The sequence below is a fragment of the Phocoena sinus genome, chromosome 3 (genome assembly GCF_008692025.1).
Source record: "Phocoena sinus isolate mPhoSin1 chromosome 3, mPhoSin1.pri, whole genome shotgun sequence".
Classification (NCBI taxonomy): domain Eukaryota; kingdom Metazoa; phylum Chordata; class Mammalia; order Artiodactyla; family Phocoenidae; genus Phocoena; species Phocoena sinus.
Genome location: NC_045765.1, coordinates 76,863,462 through 76,887,810, shown reverse-complemented (window position 1 = coordinate 76,887,810; position 24,349 = coordinate 76,863,462). Strand labels below are relative to the sequence as shown.

Sequence of the window (24,349 nt, the reverse complement as noted above, 5' to 3'; positions counted from 1 at the left end):
CCTCTCTTTTGCCCCAACTCTTGCCTTCCTGGACCTTTACTTGTTTCTTTGCTTAGAAGTAGCTTTGTATAACAGAGTGTTCAAATGGTCAGCGGATGTGTGGGACCCTGAGAGGATGGACATGGCGGTGCATTTTGCTGAGACCACTGAAGTGTTTCGTTCACTCCTGCCCAGTCCTCAGGAGTATTGCCGTCATGCTCCTTTACAGGCTCACTCTTCTTATAAGGACACCTTTGGGCTGTATAAACTATTAACGCCATTAATAAGATCAATCCTAATAGTATCTATTTTGATTTTTAAATAAGCACACTGGAATACTCCAAAGGAGTCTTGTCCTTTTTTGGGGGAACTTTGCGCTTCTTACACCGTAACTGAAACTCCTGTTTTGTAACTGCCTTCAGAGTTTACTTATGAGCCATATAGGAAAACTTTTTGGAAAGTCACACCTTGATCTAATAATGCACCATGTTTGTTTTCCACTGTTTTTGTGTTGTATTAAAAATCAAATTCATCCTCAAAGGCTAAAGATTTCTAGTGGTAATGAAAGCCAGTATGCACCAGGCCCTGAAGGCCACTTTCCAAAGAGAGTTCCACATGTTTTGAACAATGAAATGTTCTCATGTTGACTTTAAAATGATTCTTAAAAATCAGTCTGCCTACTTTTGGTCACACCTTGACTAAAGAAAGGCGATGGGTCATTTCTCAGCTTCCCTCACTGTGCATTGTGATCCTTTCTCCTTCACTTCAAGGTTCTGGTGAAAAGATGCAAAGCTTTAACACTGTAGTAGGTCAATATTGCTACTCACAAAGTTGATCTAATATTAAATGGTGAGTCAACCCTTTGCATTAGTCAAATTTCCAGGTCAGACTTGATAGTTACCATTAGCCCTGTATATGGAAATACTTTCCCTCAAATTATGCAGGTGGTCATCAGATATGACCTCCTGTCTGTTGCCTAGCTATTCTCAAATGGGAGAGGAGGCTCAGAGTGATGTGAGGACCGTTCTTTTCGCCCTTTAGATCAGAGGAAGTTGAAGAAATGGCTAAGAAAGAACTGTGCTGCCATCTGGTACTTTCCTTGAATTGCCATAACCCGTCAAGGACATGCGTTGAATACTTTTCCAAATGTCGCTTTGGATTTCACATCCACTGAAGTAAAAGCATAAAACCTTTGAGCTAATACCATCCAGGCGTTTAAAGTCAGGGTAACAATTCTAAGCATCAAAATCACATGCATGGCAGACTAGCTTGATGTAGCTGATCTGCTGGAGAAATGCCAAGAATGGATTTTACTGCCTAATGAGTAATAGGGTCAGCTGTTCTTCAGTGCAGGGGAGAGGTTTATTGCATGTATACACTGTGCTTGCAGTACAAACACATTGCTTAACAAATGCTCGGCAGTTCCTTCTCGGCCCTGGATGGTCAATTAGAAGAGCCAGTTTTGCTGTGGCTGGACAAACCACATCACTAATCTAATTGGTACCCTCCTGCTCCCTTTCTCTGCTCTTCTCGCACTGTGATGATCCAGGCATGTACCATCTTGTCCCTCTCTCCAGGGGATACTTAGAAGTCCACTGTGTTGTTTCTCTCTGTTTTTAATTAGTCTGAGGATGGATGATTAATCAATTGGAAATCTGCCACGTGATGTTGGGTTGTTCTATGAAATGGGAAAAGGAAGGAGAACGGCCGGCAGTCGTATTGATGAGGTTTGCGCACAGAAGGCTGAGTGGCGGTGGTGTGTGTGAACGCAATTTATTGTACGTCTAGGCCGCTTTATACTCTCCCACACCTCGGGCTCCTTACCTACTGCCAGGTGACAGATGGGCACAGGCACCTCCTTCCTTTACCCACCCACAGTAGGGGTCTCTGGAAGCGATACAGGTTCTGTAGGAAGAGGATGACTGTGAGCTACCTAGGACTCTTTTCTAAGCACCGTGGACTTGCTAATGATCAATAGGGCAAATACATACTTTTTGCACTTCCCATGTCGTTCACACCGGCCAAGGGGAACCTTTATCACACAAGTGGAAAATGCAACATACAGAGAGCTGCTTGCTTTGTCCAGTTGCATGCCCATAATCCTCTTGTCTTCTACTCCATCATAGCTGCACCTAATTTTATAAGGCAGGATAATATCATTCATAGTCTTTCGGGTCAGTTCTCTCTTTCCTGCCACCACCCTTACAGCCCACCTCCCAGCGCACAAGGTCAGATCTCTTAATCTGATCCAACCGAACGGGAAACAGAACCTTATGTGTGCACCCACACACACACACATACACATAAACACACAATGTATGTGTTTGTATAAACACACACATTATTAGCAAGGAGAAAGTAATGCTTTTAACGTATGAAAAGGTTTTTACAAATAATACTACAAGTCACCTAAGTGCATAAAATCTAAGTCTGCCATGATTTCTCTGAATGGAAAAGATAATAAAGTAACAAATAGTTACTAGGAAAGAACCAAACATTCTACGCACTTTTCAGGGTTGTAGACGCTCATCTCCTCCAGGAAAAGGCTGTCATTTAGGAAACCACTGTTTCCTATCCTGGCCAAGAACTTCAAGATGATTCCTTTCTCTGATCCCAGGAAAACCACAGTGTGATTCTGATATGGCCCAGCAGCGGTGTCCACCGCAATTTTGGTCAGCCGGTATCTAAAATGACAGGATCACATTTTTTATCTCTTTGTTGGTCTTTCATTAAAGTGTCCCCTTTTCCACTTCAAACAATTGGGATAGAGCTTTCTAGTAATAACCTCAAGAAAAATATATGCATATAAATAATGCTCTCAAGCTGTTCTGCTCCTTTATTTCCATATGTAGAGCATTAGTATGGCTCCAAGGGGAGGAAAGAGGTATGTATGTGTGGAGGCCAAGTTACATAATAAATACGTAGCCACCACCATCTGAAACCACTCAGCAATTATCCCTTCCATGAACAACAAGGAAAGACTGATGTCTGCTGTGAAGAGGGGAAGAAATAATAAGTGAATTCATTTCATATTTCGCAATGCAAAGTACTAACCACTATGCGATCACAGCTAACATTTCACTGAACACTGAAAAGAAAAGCAGCGGCTACCATTTTTCCATACTCTTCCTCTGAGGTGCCAAGACTTGTCAACAAAATGTCAGACTGGAAAGCTTTCTGATTGTGTACAGAGGGGTAGAGAGTTCTGAAGGATGGGGAGGTAGAGTGCTAATGGCAATATTAATAAATAAATGGATATACAAGCCAAACAAGATCCACCTAAAGCCAAAGGTGAAGGGCATTAGTCCTATTGCCTGCCTAGATAAGTCCTATTGGGCATGCTCCTCTGAAATCCCATAGCAATTCAACACTCCACTCTCCTTAAGCATCATGGCAGGAACCAGGAAACATGGACTCTTCTGCAAGTTACATACCGTGGTTTCCATCTTATGGGCAAGAGCCATTATAGTATTGGGTTGGCCAAAATCTGCCTTCGGTTTTTAAGTAAAAATAAAAGACACATTTTTCATTTTCACTGAACAACATATTCACCCTTTTGTTCCACTACCTTCTGCCATTTTTCAGGCAACTTCATAATTCCATCTTCCCAAAACTTTTGATCTTTTTGAGCAAAGAACTGTTCCAGGTGCCTTTTACAGTCTTCCAGGGAATTGAAATTTTTCCATTAAGAGAATTTTGTAAAGACCCAAATAAATGGAAATCCAAAGGTGCAATGTCTGGTCAATACAGCGGATGAATCAGAACCCTGGCCAAACCATAACAGTTTTTGCCTGGTCATTGAAGAAACACGCGGTCTTGCATTACCTAATGCATCATATAATTCTGGACGCTTTTCATCAAGTGCTGCGTTCAGTTGATCTAATTGGGAGCAGTACTTGTTGAAACTGTTGGGTTTTCTGGAAGGAGCTCATAATAGAGGACTCCCTTCCAATCCCACCATATACACAACATCACCTTCTTTGGATGAAGACCGGCCTTTGGTGTGGTTGGTGGTGGTTCATTTCGCTTGCCCCAGGATCTCTTCCATTCCACATTATTGTACAGTATCTACTTTTCATCACCCGTCACAATTTGTTTCAAAGATGGAGCGTTTTCATTACATTTAAGTGGAGAATCACATGCAGAAATATGGTCAAGGGTTTTTTTGCTTAATTTATGTGGAACCCAAACATCAAAGCGATGAACATAACCAAGCTAGTGCAAATGATTTTCAACGCTTGATCTGGATATTTTGAGTATGTTGGTTATCTCCTGCGTGGTATAATGTTGATTGTTCTCAATTAATGTCTCGATCTGATAGCTATCAACGTCAACTGGTCTACCCGACCGTGGAGCATCGTCCAGTGAGAAATCTCCAGCACGAAACTTTGCAAACCACTTTTTTTTTTTTTTTTTAATTTTAATTTTTTTTTGCGGTACGCGGGCCTCTCACTGTTGTGGCCTCTCCCGTTGCGGAGCACAGGCTCCGGACGTGCAGGCTCAGCGGCCATGGCTCACGGGCCCAGCCGCTCCGCGGCATGTGGGATCTTCCCAGACCGGGTCACGAACCCGTGTCCCCTGCATCGGCAGGCGGACTCTCAACCACTGCGCCACCAGGGAAGCCCCGCAAACCACTTTTGACAGGTTCGATCAGTCACAGCACCTTCTCTATACACTGCACAAATCTTTTCTGGCATTTCGGTTGCGTTTTCACCTTTCTTGAAACAATACAGCATAATATGCCAAAAATGTTGCTTTTTTTCTTTCATCTTCAGTATTAAAATGGCTACACAAAAATTCACCGATTTTCATAAGTCTTTTTTAAAATGCACGCTGGTACGACAGCTGTCACATACAAACTAACAAAATTGCTTCGAATGAAGTTAAAGACAACTAAGTTCTACTAGAGCCATCTTATGGAAAAAACGGAATGAACCTTTTGGCCAACCCACTACTTTAATATCTTTCAATCAAGTCACTGTTTAAAAATGGTGGTAAAGTTAATTAACATTTTGTTTGATGACTGCCCAAACTGGATGGTACTTGGGAAAGCCTGTTGAACTGTTTGGCAATAAGCCCTAAATAAATATGAGACGGAGGAGTATTTAATGCTGTCACAGATTTCTAATCAGCTATCTGTTCTCCGTTGGCCACCACTCCAGACAACAAATGCTAAAGTATGAACCCTTCATGCTGGTATACTTGTGCAAATGCTCCGTTACTCCATGCTCCGTATGACAGCTAACAATCTAGGGACAGTGCTCGGATGACGTCTGCAGCATGTTTTGCAACCATATCCAACCAAACAGGTATCTACATCCATTGACTGATTCTCTTCGCTGCTCCTCTACTCTTACACACATGGGATGAACAGGCTAACGCAGAAGGAGATATCTTTGTTTCTTCTAATTGCTGGCAAGTGTCCAACGAGCCTGAAACTATCTGAACTGTGTTCACTGGGAATGTGATCATGGGGCTTGGTGGCATCCACCCATGTGCCCGGGACTTCAGAGCTGAATCAATGCCCAGGATAAGAGAAGATGTTTGTGGCATTTCAAATTGTGATCCACTGATGATAGGTTCTGTAAGCATGGGAAGGAACAGGGGAAATCCAGTGAGGACGTGGTTTGCTTGACACCCACCTGACCATCGTCCTCAGGAACCATGGCTTGTTGAGGATGGAGGGCACGGCCTCATCCATGAGCGGGTGCGTTTTGATGAAATTCAGGGTATCGTCAGGAAATTCATTGGAGGTTGCATATTTTTCTAAGGAGGATGAGCCAGCGCAGCAACCTGGCCTAAAAAGAAACAAAGGGAGGGGGCTTATATCACGCTTTATGGCAAATTCTTTGAATGAACTGCTTCTCTGTGCATATTGCATGAGGGAGAATATACCGTAGGCTGAGAAGAGGAAGCTGAACAATGCATAATGCCACCAAAAAATATGCTTAGATTTCCTCAGGGCCACCTCCTCACTCCATAGAGAAGCCTGAGCCAGGACAGTTCAGCCTTGGCTGGGAGCAGCTTGGCTTCCCCGCCAGAAGCACAAACCCACCCCATAAACAGTGATGGAGCTTGAAACAAGTGAGGGTTTGGTTTGCACGTCTCCGGGACTGCTCTGTCTCTCTTAAAACACTGCTAGAGGGCTTCCCTGGTGGCGCAGTGGTTGAGAGTCCACCTGCCGATGCAGGGGACATGGGTTCGTGCCCCAGTCCGGGAGGATCCCACATGCCGCAGAGCGGCTGGGCCCGTGAGCCATGGCCGCTGAGCCTGCGCGTCTGGAGACTGTGCTCCGCAACGGGAGAGGCCACAACAGTGAGAGGCCTGCGTACAGGAAAAACAAACAAACAAACAAAAAACTGCTAGAATTTCTGGAGGCATTTGCTCCACAAAAAGAGACAATTGGGCTGACATTTTCACAAATGTAGAAAACAAAGGCGTTCAGAAAGCTGCCAGCCTTACGTACCTGCTAGACTCAGTGTAACCATCTCTCATTACTAGGGGGTCAGAGAACATTTGGATTTTGTTTTTTATTGTTTTTGTTTGATTTGGGTAGGTACGCAAAGCCATTTACACTGAAATTCTTGCCTGAAAAGGCATTTTTAAAATTTCTGAACAATGACACTGAAAATTCATTTCTAAAAGAAATTATATGGTTTTAGGAGTCAAGGGCACATCTCAGCAAAGTCAGATCAGGGCAACACCGGCGCCAGTCTTGTCCAGACACCTGCTTTGCCCACTGGTGCAGGAGAGAAAAGTGGACTCTGACAACACTGGCAGGGTCTAGCCCCAGGCACACGCTTTCACGGCACTAACCCAGCCAGCCAGTGAAAGCGCCCAGATATCTGTAAGAGAGACAGCCCAGCACGTGGAAGGATGAAAGCAAACATGCTGCCACCAGTAGAAAGTCACTTGAAGTATGTGTCCTGGTGACAGCTGAGTGACACCATCTTTCGATACCCAGGGGAGCATATTACATAAGTACTCCCTGAAACCTGATCCCTTAAGCTTAACTCCCCTTCCTGCTTACCTGGAAGGTAGCTAAGAATCCTAGGCAATGACTTAGAGAATCTCTCTGAGGTTGCCAGGGTATGCTTTTTATACCTAGTCTGCTCTCCATAAATAACAGAATGCACATGCCATTTAATTCAGGGGATGAAAATGGATGAACTGTAGGGTTTTCCCGTGGGTACAGTGTTTCATATCATCTAAGTTAGTTCAGTTAAGTGAATTGGGCTGGGTATTTTGTGTGGGGGATTGGATGTCGGAGGAGAGAGTTGGAAACCAAAAAAGTTCAGAAGACACGGGGTTTCCTTCCACAAATTAAGTGGAGGAAGCCGAACACACAGGGATGTTTCTATATAGCTTAGATGTTGAATGCTGTGATGGGAGGTATGCAGTGTGTGCCACAGAAACAGGGCAGGCACAGGGCTGGGAGAGAGTTTCATCCTGTCCCAGTTAGGAGGAATGAGTTAACTGGTTTAGTGTGAGGATTTGATAGATATTCCACAGGACCAAAAGGTCTCTGTATTGTCTCTCAACAGTAGGTTCCTCGTGAAAGCACTCCTGGGGCACATTTTGGGGAGGGGAGAATCAACAGTGCATCTGGACCCCAAGCAGACCAGAACCTGACAGACCAGAGACATCCTAATAATGGCCCATTGTACCTGCTGCCCTTGGCCCAGAGTCCGGGATCAGCTCTGATCCAGTCTAGTCACAAACTCCAGGGAACACCATTTATCTTTTACATTTTTCTTAAGGCTGAAAGACATGGGTCTCCGCAAAACTGAAGAGAAGCGGGGAGGGGCGGTGGAAATCATCTCCCCAGAGATGTGAACTTGCGCAACTCACTTTATACCTCTCTGGGCCTCAATTTCGTCAACTATAGACCATTGGGGCTGCTGGACCAGATGGTTCCTGTCATCCTAGGATTGCACTGGATAATCCACAGATAGGGAGTCTAAGCAAAAGACTAGAGAGTCACTGTTTTGAATACAACTATAGGTAATTTGGGGTTTCGGTTAAGGGAATGAAGGCAAACGGCCTCACCAGCCTTTCTGTTGTGTTGGCATTTATATCTGCGTGGTCAGCATGGAAGGCACTAGTTTGCAGTTTATAAGATGCTTATTATCAGGGGAGCAAATGGCACCATTTCTAGAAATTCAAGAAAGCCGTATAAATATTTGCACATACCTAGGCTTAGGCACTCGTTCATCAGGAACTGGTGTCCATGTGGAATCTGGAGACTTCTGTTCTTTGAATCTCCCAGTAAAAACAATGGCGACATCATGCATGTCATAGGCACACACTGCAGACCCAGGGATGCTGCAGTAGGACATTTCACACCAAGTGTTATTCATGCAACAGTCACGCATGCAGTTTGGAAAATATACTCCAAAGTAACTTTCCTAGTACGGGCAGTTGAAATTTAATGTTCGCATCGTGAACACTAGAAATGTAAGGGATCCTAGCTCATAAGGAGAATGTTTCTGTGACTCAAATTTGCATCAGTGGCCTTAAAGAAAGGGCTAGTTACAGCAGAATCATAGAGGAAAATCTCTTTATGTCTTGTGTCTGGCACTGCTTTTGTTTATAAAGGAGGAATGGGTGAGCTGGTGATTTATAAGTTTCATGAATTCCCTGAAATTATCAGTCTTTAAACCAAAGATAAAACGTTTGGACAACATTCTGCATCTCTAATACTGGTGAAAATTTGAAGTAAAAGTGCCCCTACTGTTCACATATTCCTTCTTTGAATTTAGTTTCTCAAGCCAAGGACTTCAGGAGTGAGGATGTATGTGTGAGGAACCCAACCATATTTTATGTTAGTCACTGAACATTGCAAAGTTTACTTCCTGTTTATTTGCATAAGACTAAACAATTTAAATCTCTAAAGCACCAACACTTTGCAAATAAAATGCTCTATTACGTGCTAAATAATAATAATGACAGTAATCTCTACCTATAATTACATTCTTGCCTGACACTCCTAGAAGGATTTTGGGATTTTTCTTTTTTGCATCAGTGGTGAACAGGCATGAATTATTCATTCATCTAGGTACACTGCTTAAACCCATGTTTGTTTTTGGCTGCGGTCGTTCCTTGATTTTGATCAAATAAATTTCAGCCACTGGCTGGCCAACAGTTTTAATCAGGCTTTGAGGTAGTGGGTCACTGCACACAGAGGCATCCAGGGCAAGACACAAGCACTTTGCAGCATAAACATCATCCAGGGAGAAAGAATGATTTAGTCCTGATTTTGCAGATGTTGAAAGGATACGGAAATCGCTTCATATGTGATTAGGAGAATTTTATGCCATCTTTAATTTTATAACACAGTTATAAAGTAGTACTAATAAAGCAAGAAATAGGGAGAGGATTAGAAAGCTTATTTAAAACAAGGTGGCAGGATGAATTTTAAAGTATGTAGCGTGTGTGTGTGTGTGTGTGTGTGTATTCACAGTATTGAGTCTGTAATAAGACAATGATCCCCATTTGTTTTGAAATTTCAGAACCCCCAGCATTATTTAATTTTGTAAGACTCTCTCCACATCTCGCTTTCCTAAAAGTAAGAGGTGTACCTATTTACCTTAAATATTAAGAAAAATAGGATAAATACTGAAGTATTTTATGAGGCACTTCCTAACAGCTAAAGATACCCTAGGGTTTTATAATCTTCCTAAGGTTATACTCATTTGTAAATCCTTTCTTTTTCCTTCCCTGCTTTATTCCCTCCCTTTCTTCCCATCTTCTGTTCATTCAGCCTATATTTATGGAATCCCTAATCTCAAGCAGTGAATGTCAGTAAGTAAGGGCATCCTGCTCTCAGCTGCCTCACAGTTCAGTGTGTAAGAAAACAACAGCAAAAACAACAACGGTGATAATAATAACAACAATAACAAATATTCCAACACAATCTGGTAAAAAGAGGTATGTGCAGGGTTCCACGGGAGGCAGCTGGAGCCGCGGCTTGGAGCATTCCCGGGGGTTCAGTGGGCAGACAGACACGGGTTGGGTGGGCAGACCTGGCAGAGAGCAGGGCATGAGCAAACTCGGGTAAGCCCTGTGCGCTGGAGGAGGAGCCCGTGCCTGATCAGGAGGGAGCCTGCATGCTACGCCAAGCAAGCTGGGCTTTATCCCCAGGGCAGAGAGGAGCACCTAAAGGGTTTGAAACAACCTGACATGATGAAGTGTGCGTGGGTGGAGGAGCCCGTGGAGAGGGATGAAACCAGGGGGAGTAAAACAAGAGAGGGGCTATAATTTATATATGAAAACTGGTATGCATATCTTTGCCATTTTCTGATTTTACTAAACAGATACGGTTTCTGGGACTGCATTAGCACGCACTAATTGAATGTTTCCTAGGGCCCTTTTAAGAAAATTCTTTAGATGGGAGTATACATAATACGCAGGAATCTACTACTCTATTGTAATAATCATGAAGTGATTACACAAAAACTAGAAATGTGCTCTGAAACTCCACTGGCACCTACATTCTGTGTTCCAAAATAGTATTCTTTTTCAACACTACTAGATACATCGGTTCCAGCAGTCAAGGCCTGAATGTTTTAATCTTTTCTATCCTCAAGTCTAAAAATTCCTTCAGATGGTTGCAGCTTATTTAAACCGAACTCAATACCTCTTGCTGCAGTATGGGTTTATGTTTTCATATCTCTTCAGTGGGAACTCTTGACTCTTGCCCTCCATATAATTGGGGAACATTATTTCATCTTTCAGCTAGCTCTGTTCTGGGCTCTACCCAATTCTTAAGCATTTCTTCCTAGCGGCTATCCTGTCATCTAGCCACTCATCAAGTTCTTCAGAGTTTTTGTAAAAAGTATAATCCAAAACAAAACAGTGCATTCCTTATGGAAGATTACATGGAACACACAGAATTCTACACGGAAGTGAGAATATAGTACATGTATTTCAATTTCATGACCATGGCCAGAGTTAGGATCATTTCCACACAACGGTGCTAGTACTCTAAGGTTTGGGAGAGCCAAGTACCAGGGAACACAGTGTCCCTGTTCCTTCTGTTCTTTAGTCTCTACACATTTCACTGTTCCAGGGACGGTTATTAGTGTGCCATTTAATAGCTCAGTGTCTTAGCTTAAGTAAATACAAAAATAGGGGTGAACAGGCTGAGACGGTATTTCTCCGTGCAACGTTTGATGACTTGTAAGTCGTCAGTAGAACCCTCCAGAGTCAGACAGTAGTGCTGTGGTTGGGATCCTGGTTCCTCTGACAGGATAATAACCAGGGTCCCTTAGGTGGGATGCAAGATGGACTCATCTAATTCCTAAATGTCACTCTGTAGCATTTTAATAAGTTTCCAGTGTTTTTACTTCAAAAATTACTGATCTAGTCATAGAAATATTAAAAGTCAAATAAAATGTTAGATGACCTAGAAGGGAAAGGAGGAACATTCTTGAGTTCCAAAACTGCTGCTTCCACCCATTGGCTACCTGGACCAGATAGTATAATTGAACTCAGTTTCCTCAAGTGTAAAAAGAAGGCAGCAGTATTCACTTTTCAAGATTACGGGAGGGATTGAGGAATAGCACATGAATAGTGTTTATACCCCAGGCATATGAAAAGACTATATTGTTACAATTTATCTAATTACTTTCTCCGGAATCCTACTCTAACAGTGCTTATAAGTGACTGTTAATTTGTTGATGAAAACTGAATGTTAAGTGCTTCTTAGCTACAAAGAATGAATGGCAATTTTCCCATCAGTTGCAAATCTTGTGTGTTAGACAACAACCCCTTGGGAAAAGGAAGCCAGGAAGGACCGATTAGGTCCACACAGCCAGGGCATGGTTACCTGTTATAAGGTGTGGAAAAGGTTGCCAGGACAACATCACGGCCATTAATACGAATCACGTCTGTAACGGCCTGGAGGATGTTGAAATAAAAATGAGAGTCCCCTGGAACTGAGCAGTTCAGGCGAGCTTTAAGGAAAGATGTCCACTGTTTCTCCAGGACTCTTTGTGACCCTCCCATGTCATTCTTACAAACCTGAGCCACTCTTGGGAAAACTACCTGCAGAGGAAAAACATGGAGAAAATGGAATGCACTTACTTTTCGTGGAGATCTTAGTAGAATTTGCCTTTCTTAGAAAACAGAAACAGAACAACAAGGTGCTTAACTTAATCCTGTGTTTCTAAAATCAGTAGCAAAAAAAAAAGAAGGGAAAAACTCAGCATTGGAACAGCATGTTTTGAAAGATAAGGCTGTAGCATTTAATACAGAGCCATAAATCCTTCAGGGGATCAGCTCCCAGCCACATAAACTCATTTCCATACAGACTGCTTAGCTTTTTATTTCCTCAAACAAAAGCACACTTGTATGCACCATCTCGGCCATGCTCACTAGCTGCCTCTGGGCTCTGCATCTCATGCGCTGAATTCCTCTAACTGTGCAAGCCACCCCGGCATTGAATTGTGCCCTCTAACTTAGTGATCTTGATCTACTCTCTGATAAAAATAACTGAAATAGACATCCCCTAAGTGTTCTGTTGCTTTTTGTAATACAGTCAAGACCCCTGGTTTTCTTAAAAGATACTGAACATTTACACTCTCTCTCTGGAGCGACTCAATTTAAAACAAAAAAAACCCTGATGAGTGGACCCGGAAACCACATCTTAAGGTACTTGAAACTCAGTATGAAATCAACCCAACATCTATCTATTAAATTTTCAATATAAACATTTAAGAGGTTTCCCTGTAATCTGTCACTACTCAGAAAAAGCATACAGGGGTTTGAGGAAGCGAAATGTTTCACTTCCACCCGTCTTTGGCTGGATCTTCTCAAAACGACGACCTTGTCATTAGATTTACGGTTCTTATTTCAAAGTCATTGATAACCACACTGGCCCCAAATTGAGACATCCTCCCCTCTTACCTTTCCCATGGTGTTGTACTCCACCGCTATTTCCCTAAAGAAGAAGTAGATGTAGTCTCCATAATCTACCGCTTGGACAAAATACGGTTCTGTGGACAAATGGGCACTTTAATTGGGGACATGTCACACAGAGTTAAAAGAACTGCAATCAGCTGCAACCAAAGACATGTTATTAATGAAAAGTGTAGGGCCATTAGACATTTGGTTAACACTAACCATTTCTAGTGACTTCACACATGCAAGTGCTGGTGATTTCAGAAAGCATTTAAGCCTACAGATTTTTATCTTTCAGAAGCAGTTGCAATGAACAGTGAAGAATAAATGAGTTTTGCATATCTATGTCATTTTATTTTCCACAATACAACGCTCAAATTACAGAATGGATTTTGTACACATCCCTTTGTCACCCTCGACTCATACAGTGTTGTGAACAGCTTTTTTCCTGTTCCCCACCACCTCCAATCCCCTGTTCCCTCCCATGAATGAAGTGTTTAGTTGTTTTCACGTGGGACTCTGAAATGAGAGCTTGAAGCAGGAAAGATACATGTCACGTGTTCTATTATAGTGGCATTGGTAGTTTTGATAACACTCCAGAAACTCATGGGAAGTGAAAAGGGGAGGTAAATCAATCAACTGGGGGCAGAAGGTGCAACTTCCACCTTCCCGTCCGTGAGAAGCCCTATCACTAAAATGCAACTACAGTCTGGTCCATCCAGGCTCTGAATCTCCCTCAGGATATGTATCTCCCCCACCTCCCCTCCTTTTCTTCTTTTGTTTGTTCACCTTTCAACCATTTTGAATCATGCTTGACGGTCCGTAGGGTTGGGCTGTCTCCGAGACTCCGGTAGATGACTGCATCAATGGCCAGGAAGTCAGTCACTGTAGCAGAGTACAGTTTTCCGTCTTCAAAGAGAAAGAGAAGAGGTGGTCGGAGTTGCAGCAAGACAGTGGGCATGCGGGAATAATAGAGGCCTCCCCCGCCCCGGCTTTCCTGTATCAGGTAGATAAGGTAGGGCACTTGGCCCACATTCCTAACCATTTTCAATTGGGATCCTGAGAGATGAAACATTTTTCATTTTCTAAACTGCACGGCAATTTCTAAGCAGAAGCTCAGGGAACAGGGTAAATGAAACATGTTGTTTGCTTCACTCGATTAGATGTACCTTGACCGAAATCTCAAGGCCAAGGCCTCTTGGACGCTGCCACTGCCACCACACCCTGGTAAACTGGATTAGGGAGGAGCCCAGGGAAAGATAGAGGCTGATTTTAATCACCAGAAATTTTAAGTGCAAGCAGAAGTAACAGCGTCCTCGGCCTGAGCAGGTGAGGGAAGTTGAAGAAAGGGGATTCGTGAGCAAAAAAGAGCTGACTAAAATTGCTACGTGTATCCTGCGCGTCTCTGCCCCTCTTTACCTCAGTCATGAGAGCCACTAAGCCCTGCCGATCTCGCTTTCCATTTAAGAAATATTTGCTTCATTATTTCCAAAGTCACAAACTGAGAACATTCTGATATATAAGAAGCCAAAGTAAAGTGGGGCGGGGAAGGGATGGTGCTGAGTTCAGATTGGTCTTTCTTTAAGAATTCATGCTCTTTGGGACTTATGCTTGAGGATACATTCAAGGCAAAAGAGAGCGAAGATGACTGAAGGTGAATCCTTGAAATTATGCGTTCTTTTCGCGGATTAGCAAGCACTGTTTACACAAATAATCAAATGGGCTGTTCTGGAATAGCAAAATCTATGTAGATGAAATGGAAACACTAATTATATTTAATACAAAAAATTACTTCCTTGGCTCATTTTTAATGGATTACATATCTTCATTAATTGTGGCTTCGAAAGCATCTTCAAAAGTGGTTTATATACAATACAGTATTCTTTTAAGCCCTTCCACTGTGGAATAAGCATATGGTTTTTCTTAAAAAAAATCTTATCCAGACATACCCAAGCAAAGTTCTTGATGTCTACTTTTGGTCTTAACTGACATTTGCTTAGTTTCAGGATAGAGCTGTCTTCACATCTACACTCTTGGCATTCATATATCAGTAAGCGTTGACTGTTTGGGTTAGATTTTAACTGCAGACATACACCTTTCTATTGATAAACATATGTCTACAAAAATCACAACTTGTCCTATAGAATCCTAGCCCCAGGTCATTCAGATACACCGGAAGAGTGGAGGGCAGTGGGAGCACTGTGTGTGCGTGTGTGGTTATCGCTGTTGAACACTCCCCCGTACACTGGGTATCTCACCAGAACTTTTACTTGTAACATCAAGTACTATTTTGGCACTCTTTGTAATATGGCAACCGTTGAGGTGCAACAAATATCTTCTGTTTATAAGGGCTGAGCTCTTATGAGATTTCAGACATTTCAGTGAACACTGATTCAAGTATACGTGTTGGAGGGGGCAGAGGGGCAGTCACAGTATGGTCTCACATGGCTTGCTTCTTGAAGCTTGGTGGCCTTAGTAAACACTCTGCCCATTCTCCTCTTTCTACCTCAAGCTACTTCTTTTTAGTTAATGCTTAAACCTGTGTTCTCCACTGCAGCCCACATCCTCCACGGTACTGACGAATGCAGGTGCCAAGCGTCAGAAAAGTGTTGCTGCACAAGTTATGGAATATGCTCAAACACCCTAACCACTGGCCTTGCCCCTGACCATGCTTACAAACAGGTTTACAAGACTTTGTGTTTCTCACAATGCTGCTTCCCGACAATGCTGTGCTCTACCTTTGGAGGAGAACCTGAGAAACGTTTCCTTCTGAACCTGGCAAAAACCACTTCTTCAATCTTTGACTGCACATTCAGGCCCACAAACGGATGACACTGAGGATGAAGTTCAAGGAGCTAATCCTTTTTCATAATCGAAGCCCTAAAGTCTCTTTATCTGGCTAGGATGTGCCGGTTTTTAGCTGCTGTGATGGAAATTATAGCTAACTGCTTTATTACATGCCATAACAATCACTATTATACCAACACTTCTCCCTGTACCCACCTCCACGTGCACAGCTGGCCGTGAATTCCTAAATAAATTTCTAATTAAAACACACACACATGCGCACACAGAAATCCCAATCTGAAAGTCATGGCTTCCTTGCTGTTGTTTTATATCCTTTGCAATGGAAGGAAGGAGTAGGGATGGGGCGTATGGGTCAAGCTCCGCTAATCAGTATCGTCCCCTTGGCCACTGCAATTTTTCTAGCGGAGATAGGCATGCAACCTAATCAGGTCAATGATATTTGAGAAGATCTTTGCTGCTAACTTATGAGTACGTGGTCTCACTGCTCTGATAGAGCTTCCAAAAGCTTCCTTTTGTCCCTTTCCTTCTCCCTTCTATATGTAGACAAGAGGACATGTAGCCCTAATTGAGCCCCGGCAGCCATCCTATGACTCTGAGAACAGCCAGTCTCTCTCAGAGAAAGAAAGGAAGCAGAGCAGAGAAATGAAAAGGACCTGTGTCCTGGATGAGATTGTTGAGTTGTTGAATCAAACCAACCCCAAAGTCTACCCTACCTTAAATACTCAATCCACGTTGGTGGTTCAAGGTGGGATATTCTAGTATCTCAGCCCAAGCGTGCCCTAACCAGTATGTCGCACGTTCAGTACAAAGTTGTTATTCTTTCTGAAGGCACAAAAGCACGGGTAGGCGTGGCAAAGACTTCTCTTAAGAAGCGAAAGTACAGTTTCCATATGAATTTCAAATGGAAAAGGCGTTGTTAATTACGCTGTTCACTAGAGAATCCAAGTACAACTGTGACTCTGCAAATCCTCCAGAGGAGATGTGCGGCCACAGGCTCAGCACGCAAAAGCACATGCAATGAGAAGAAATCAGGTCATTTACCTGCAAACAGTGCAATGTTGGCATGTTTGGCATCGTAAGGGCATCTGGCCATTCCACTAAATTCATCCCCAAAAGGTTCCAAAGTATCCATCTAAATGAAATAATGGGACTTAATTAAGAACAACAGAAACCAACAGTAGTAATAGCAACTAATATTTACAAAGCTCTCAATTTGCTCAGTAGTTCATATGCATGGCGCAAATAATCCTCGAATACCCTCTGAGGTAAGTCTTTCGGTTTCAGATGACGAAGCTGAGGTTTAGAGAGATTAAGTCACTTGACTAAGATTCTACGGCTAGGAGAGTCAGAAATTCAGTCATGTCTGCTTGACGCTGAACCACTACAATAAAGAGCTTCCTTTATTCCAATAAAGAGTATCATTCTGAAATGCTCAAGAAGTAGCATCTTCCTCCTTGGAAAAGGAATTTCTGAGGCAGACACCAGGAAAACTTAATTCCCCTCCTTCCTCTACTCTGCATGAATTATCTGTTGAGTCATGAACTCTATAGAGAATGACTTCAGTTTTGGTTTTGTTGTGCCCGAGGAGTCCTGCCTTTGTGGGTTAAATCCTAGAAGACGACGCTGGAATTCTTTCTCGGGTTACCTGATGAGAATAGCATGGTGTCAGCAAAGGAACAAAAACATGGATGCAAGCAGAGCTCAGGTAGCCTTTGTACCTACTTCAGAAACATGTCCCATCCTCAGACTGTGCAGGTGAGAAAGGCCCAGAAGCTGAGAGGCTCCCAACAGCCACAGGCTGCTGCTTGACTTCCATCTCCTACTGCCCAGCCCTGGCCTTGTTCCTGTGAGCTAGAGATTATTACTGGTGAGGGGTTATTACTGGCCTGCCTGTGAGCCCTATTTTTAAAAACTTTATTTACTTTTGCTGCGTTGGGTCTTTGTTGCCGTGCGCGGTCTTTCTCTAGTGCCGAGCAGAGGCTGCTCTTTGTTGTGGTGCGCAGGCTTCTCGTGTTGCGGAGCGTGGGCTCTAGGCATACGGGCTTCAGTAGTTGTGGCATGTGAGCTCAGTAGTTGTGGCTTGTGCGCTCTAGAGTGTAGGCTCAGTAGTTGTGGCGCACGGGCTTAGTTGCTCCGCGGCATGTGGGATCTTCCCGGACCAGGGCTCGAACCCGTGTCCCCTGCGTTGGCAGGTGGATTCTTAACCACTGTGCCACCAGGGAAGCCCCTGTGAGCCCTATTTTAAAACAGGGAGATTGCATATAAAAACCTGGATTTCTTGCTTCTTTTGAACAAGTTGGAAAGTCAGTTTAGGCTGTTCTTACCCAAGTGGCAGCAGGCTATAGTTGAGTAATGGCAGCCCCTGCCATTTTCTTCAAACAGGCACGTGGTCTTTAGCACCAGGGCTCCTTCACCCACAGATTATCCTGACAACCTGATTGCTTCACTCCTGTGAGTTACCTGTCTGGCTCGATAGGCATTTGCAGGTGAGGCAGGGCCTTACTATCTGTTCACCAAATTTCATTTCCCTTTCCTGCATATCCCGCTAAACTACATTTCCCATCCTCCCTTGCAGGTCAGGTATGATCACATGACTGAGCTCTGGCCAATGGGGTGTGTGTAAGGCTCTGCACCACCTCTAGGTCTGGCCTCTAAAAACCTTCCAGGGTCCTCCCCTCTTGCTCTCTTTCCACATTCTTCCCTTAGATACAGAGGATCCAGTGGAGAATTCCAAGATCCTAAGAGATGGCAGACACAAGAGCAGAATGGAGCTGGCTTTCTGAATAACCTCCTCATAGAACAGAACCTCTGTCACTGACCCACACTTGACTGTGATGTGAGCAGGAAATGAACCTCTGATGATCAGCCACTAACACTGGTCAGTGGTTGGTCCACCTAGACCAATAGTTAAGGGGGTTCCTACCACACAGGCTTCTTCCTTACACCATGGATCGTCCTAGAATTTAAACCTCATAAGCACAGAGTCCCTAGACAGATCTCCTCCACATTATTAATGTTTTGACCCTCTCTGTAGTTCAGTCTTCTTTACGGTTTTAGGGTATTTTGTGTATCATCTGGCAGTTGTCTGGTTTGACTACATAATATGAAAACGGAAAGAAGATAAACCTAAGACAGCAGTGGTGCTGAGGAAGGATCTGTGAAAAGGCCTTTAGCACTAAATCGGGGTGCCTTAAATCAAGGTGCTTGGAGCTGCTGCCCAGGAGGAAGGAGCGAGGTTCTTACTGAGCAGCCGCTAGTGTTGTCCAACACTAGCCCTTTGCCCTCAACCCACAGAAACCTTTTCAGGTATATGACAGGCCATTTCTATGTACAAGCACTTTGAAATCTCCCCCATCGAAGCCGTCCTATTTGTTTAAACTGTAGCCGAGAATCACATAAAGCAGTGTGTTAAAAATGTAATCTTAGGGAAAAGATGTTCAAGTTAGACATCCTTTAAAGCAAATGTACTCTCGCCCCAGCACATTTTTATGAAAGTCTTTTCCTAATATTTTGTCCCAAGGAGAGCTTCCTGATGAACTGTGACAGACTTTGCGGTCTGTGGCAAGTATTCAAAGTGAGGCTTAGTACACAATGATGCAACGGAAATGCTGTTATCCCAAGCAGTGCATGCTGTAATCCTGGCAATGGGGAAACAATAATATATAGTGGGGATATGTGCTTCAAAATGTACCTACTTCTAAAAAAGCGGCTATAGCTATAGCGAGTCAAGGGCAGGAAGCAATGAAGAATTAATGTATTGGTTTGGGAACTTGGAAAAGTCCAGAGACAAAACAATGCCATGGTGAAATCCTCCTTCCATGAAGTAAGAACTAATCCTTGTAGCAGTCATCAGATCTTAGACTTAATAGCAGCCCCTAGTAAATTAAATCACCATAGGGTACAGATAATTATACTAAGAACCAGCCTGACTTGTGCGGAAATTCAAGAGGTTTAGAGAACAGGAGGGAAAAGGTGTGGAGTGTAGTTGTAGATTTATAGTGGGCGGCCTTCAGAATTCTTCCCCAGATAATCTTATTTGGGGCTCTAATCTCTCTAATATATTCAGCTTACTTCTGTTACAAAAACTGTGTAAGGGCTTCCCTGGTGGCGCAGTGGTTGAGAGTCTGTCTGCCGATGCAGGGGACACGGGTTCGTGCCCTGGTCCGGGAAAACCCCACATACTACGGAGCGGCTGGGCCCGCGAGCCATGGCCGCTGAGCCTGAGCGTCTGGAGCCTGTGCTCCGCAACGGGAGAGGCCACAACAGTGAGAGGCCCGCGTACCGCAAAAAAAAAAAAAAAAAAAAAAAAAAATTGTGTAAGTCAGGGCCCGGTGCAGAAGCAAAGACCAAAATTTTGTCACTCTCCTGCTTCAGATAGTTTAACTTGACGCTTCTGCGCTCTGAGAGTTGGGTTAGTGGAAGACTGGTCATTGTTTTTGCTTTGACCCTTTGGTCCTGATCTGGAGATAACAAGCACTTAAGAGAGAGGCTGTCCATTCTCCCTGCAGCCAAACACATTATGTCTCATATCCTCAGCCAAGTCCCTCGTGCCCCGAGGGTCTAAAAACACTCGTCTGAGCAATGCCAAGGGTTCTCACTATCATTCGCCATGCTAGGTGTATCCTGTCTGTGGTTTCTGAGAGGCCCAGCCTCCTGGAACATGTTTCAGCAGGTGTGGCTAGAACAAGGGAGAGATGAAGGCATCCCTTAGAGATGAAGCGCCCTGGGGAATAGAACATGTGCAGGAAGAAAGAGCTGGAACACTTGCAGGCCGGGCCTCACAGTGCCAAGAAAACCTGTAGTTTGTCATAAAAGATAAGCTTTCCAGCTAGGGAATTTGTTAGGATTCGTTAGAAGCATTGATCTTAATGAGTCCTAAACAATGACAAACAGGGATGGAATATTACGTGGTAGAATGGTAGTCCGTGCTCCGGTATACCGTTACTGGCTGAATGTTTGACTGGGCTGCTTCCTCTATTACAGCCTGAATCGGCCCCTGTCATTATTTAAAATTTGGATATGACAGTATTTTTTGCATTAATTTAGATTTTAAAAAAATACTGCATTGAAAAAATCATTTATCTTGATTACTGAATTTTTGGATGCCCCCCCCCCCCCCTTACATGTTGCTCCTGAGCCAGGTGCCTCACTTGCCTCGCCCTAATCCTGACCCTGCTGGTGCCCGTCTCCAAACATAAGATGAAAGATGAGCATGAGGGTAAAGCAGACCCTCCCTCCGATGTCTGTGCTAAGGCAGTCTTTTAAAACTGTCAGACCCAGGCTGGTGAGCCCTCTGGTCCTGATATCAGCCCAGCATTTCTTTGCGCATTCTTCACACCCCTAAGGTTTCACTTTATGCTGGTGAAACCCAAATCTAGACATGCCCCCCATGTCTCTCCCTAAATCAAGGTTGACCCGTCCATCTTCTTGTTGGAGATCTTTTTTCATGTCCTGTAGGCCTTGCCATCCATGGTGCCAGGAGTACTGCTAACATCCAAGATGGAACACCCGTGTTCTCACCACCCCCCTCAACCTCACTGCTCTTCCTTTACTCCCTGTCCAAACTGGTGGCCGCCCCATCCGTCCACCCACCCAGGAGATAGCCTTGCAGCTGTTCTTAACTCCTGTCTCTCCTTATCCTGTGCTTCTTGTTAATTAGCAAATCCTCCTGGTTTTTGTCACGTAAGTATTTCCTGAATCTCATCTCCTCCCTTAATCCGAGGCCACCTCCCTCTCTAGGCTCTTTTTTGTTGTCACTGTCACCTCACAGTCCAGCACTTCAGAACCAAATGAAGTTTCTCAAGCTCAGTAGACTGTTTCTTACTCCATGCCTTTGTTCGTGCTGTTCCCCTACCTGGAATGCCCTTCTCCCTTCATTTGGTAACTTCTACTTCTTCTCTAAGACTGAGGTTAGGGTAGGCATTATCTCATTCACTATTTACCCTTCAAAATTAATCGAACACCTGTTTGGAGACACTGTGTCAGGTTCTGGGCAATCACAGAAGCTTGGGTTTCTCCTGGGCTGGGGTGTTCGTGTTCCATACGTGGGGACAGCAGGAGGGAACACTTGAAGACGGGAGTCGTCTACCTCCTTCTGGAAGCTTTCCCTGACTCCACATCTCAGGCTGATATAAGCACTTTTCTGTGATGCTTCCCTCATGCTCTGCATTATGTCACCATGGCAGCAAACCCATGGGATTGCAGTTTTCTTCTCCCTGTCTGGCTTCCCTAAGGATGGAGGCCTCCTATCTGTCTTTACAACATCAATGCCTGGTCACGGGAGAAACTCAAAATGGGTTTGCTGAATGACAGACTGTTGCAGAAAGAAGGGACAAGGAAAGACCTCAGATCATTGCCATCTCTGCTTCTTCAGCAACACCACCATCAGCTGCATCAGAACTAACTAGATTCATTAATGCTGCGAGGATTAATTTTTTTTTTTTTTTTTTTTTTTTTTTGCGGTACGCGGGCCTCTCACTCTTGTGGCCTCTCCCATTGCGGAGCACAGGCTCTGGACACGCAGGCTCAGCGGCCATGGCTCACGGGTCCAGCCGCTCCGCGGCATGTGGGATCTTCCCGGACCGGGGCACGAACCCGTGTCCCCTGCATCGGCAGGCGGACTCTCAACCACTACGCCACCAGGGAAGCCCGAGGGTTAATTTTTTCCCCTTGCATAAAGGCCAAGTTAAGTAAGCCCATAGTCAAGTAAGCTGAGTGCTGAATGGAATTAACTTCCTGTGTTCTTGAAAATCTTACCTAGAGGAGAGTCTGCAGTTTCCAATGACATGCTTTTGAGATCCCTTTAAAAATAGGAATCGTTCACAATATAAGTGTGTTTTTGTGCTCAGAGAGGAGATGGTAGGGTGGGAGGGAAAAGAGAAAGGGAGAGAGAGGAAATCCACTATGTGGTACATATGTTGGCGTTCTGAACAATAGAGAATGGGGTTTTACAGAAACGAACTTAGCTGGGTCGGCTTTAAAGAGCCGCGTCAATCAATCCTGAACAAACAGGAAGCTTAGAAGCCTGCCCAGGATCACTCATGTGGAGCAATACATTAAGTCGAACAAGTGAGAGGAACCCAGGTGGTGTTGAATTAACCCTCTTCGGTTACTGCAGGCACAATCACAGTGAATTATGAAATACCTCCGGGCTGTGTGGTGACAAGAGAGCATTTACCTTATAGTTTCTGCAGGAAGGGTTGAAGGCGTTAGTTCCACAGACAAACAAAGTATCATCGTTTTTCTTTAGAAGAACTTTAATAAAGTTGTGACACTCATCCTGAAAAATAATTCAAACTTTTTGGTATCCAGTCCGTTCAGTATAGAGACCCCCTGACCGTGTACCATGATCTGCTAACAGCAAGGTTAAAATGCTGGTGGCTGGAGCGTTCCCCTGTGAAAAGTTCGAGCCCCTCCTTATGTTTACAAGATGATGAGAATAACAACTGCTTTGTCAACAGTAAATAAGCACATGGCATAGAGTGAAAATGTGTTTATGCCTCAAAAGGAAGGCAGGCCTGAAGTACCAGCCTCCCCATCACATTAATTCTAATGCCAGAGACTCCAGGGTCCCTTGATATATAAGGTTCCTGGCTGAAGTGTGTTTTTATGTCCTATGACCAAAGGGACAGACTTCTGTATGTCTGCGGCAGCCTTTCTGAGCTCTTCTGCAGACTCCCTGAGGGCTCTGGGCCGTGAGGCGTGGGCTCCCGGATAGGGCACCCACAAGAGTCGGGGAAGCCAGCTTGGTGTCCATAATCCCTGGTGCCCCTAAATAGTTCATGACGCATCCCTGGCAGCTGTCGTAATGTTTTATCACATTAAAAGCAAACTATTTTTGCAAATTAAAACCTTCAATAAGTTGATGGAAGAAACAATTACTGGGGGAAAAGGGACTAGTGTGACCCATTCCACATGAGGTCTACGGCTAGAGATAACAGTCAAGGACTTAACCCAAAGTGGCAGCTGCAGGAGAAATGAAAATTGCCTACCTTATGTTTTCCCTTCATTCTGCATGTGTCTACATCAGCCTGTCTAGATTTCCATGTCAGTTTCTGCAGCGATCAAGAAAGAAATCAATTAGAACCCAGAGGTTGTTGCATTTGATTTTAGAAGTAAGAGTTCCCTGGGGGAGACTAGAGGCTGAACATATATTTATTGAAAGCTTTCCGCACCCTTTCTCCATGATTAATTCACCATAACAACAAAAGATTAGAGGTGGAAATGTTCATTTAATTTTGAACCCCTATCTATTCATTAAACTACAAAATGATCTTCTTCTCCTTGAGATGAAGATGAAGGAAAAAGGAAAGAAGAATAAACAACAGCGTGGATGGACATTTCACATAAAATATCCCCATTAACTTGCTAAATTACGCTCTTTTTGATAAAATACATGTCCTTGCCCTTCTTTTTCACTTGATAAATCAGTTTCCGTGAAGCAGGCCTTTTTCTTAAAATATGGAAGTCATTTTCTTAAACATAAAGGAGACATTCACTTTAGGTTGACAAAGATTTAATTCAGGTTATATTCCTTCGCATAAACTCATGGGCTGAAGGGGATCATCTACTTCTGGGGCGGATTTTATTAACTAAAATACCTCCATGTGGAGTTACAAGGGAAGCTTAAGGTTATATTTTATGTGTGTCTGAAATGGAT

At 43.8% G+C, this 24,349-nt stretch overlaps 1 protein-coding gene across 4 annotated transcripts in view; it reads right to left on the bottom strand.

Moving 5' to 3' along the window:
• The window catches only part of SEMA6A (semaphorin 6A), a 129,582-nt gene that overhangs the window by 32,100 nt on the left and 73,133 nt on the right, over positions 1-24,349 (bottom strand). For all 4 annotated transcript variants that reach the window (XM_032628783.1, XM_032628784.1, XM_032628785.1 and 1 more), the window contains 11 exons: positions 23,682-23,744; positions 22,868-22,969; positions 16,732-16,822; positions 13,672-13,791; positions 12,889-12,977; positions 11,810-12,027; positions 8,173-8,304; positions 5,622-5,777; positions 2,487-2,663; positions 1,971-2,111; positions 1,804-1,884 (listed from right to left, as the gene is read on the bottom strand). In XM_032628783.1, coding sequence (XP_032484674.1) covers positions 1,804-1,884; positions 1,971-2,111; positions 2,487-2,663; positions 5,622-5,777; positions 8,173-8,304; positions 11,810-12,027; positions 12,889-12,977; positions 13,672-13,791; positions 16,732-16,822; positions 22,868-22,969; positions 23,682-23,744 — 1,370 coding nt within the window. The remainder of the gene's footprint in view (positions 1-1,803; positions 1,885-1,970; positions 2,112-2,486; positions 2,664-5,621; positions 5,778-8,172; positions 8,305-11,809; positions 12,028-12,888; positions 12,978-13,671; positions 13,792-16,731; positions 16,823-22,867; positions 22,970-23,681; positions 23,745-24,349) is intronic.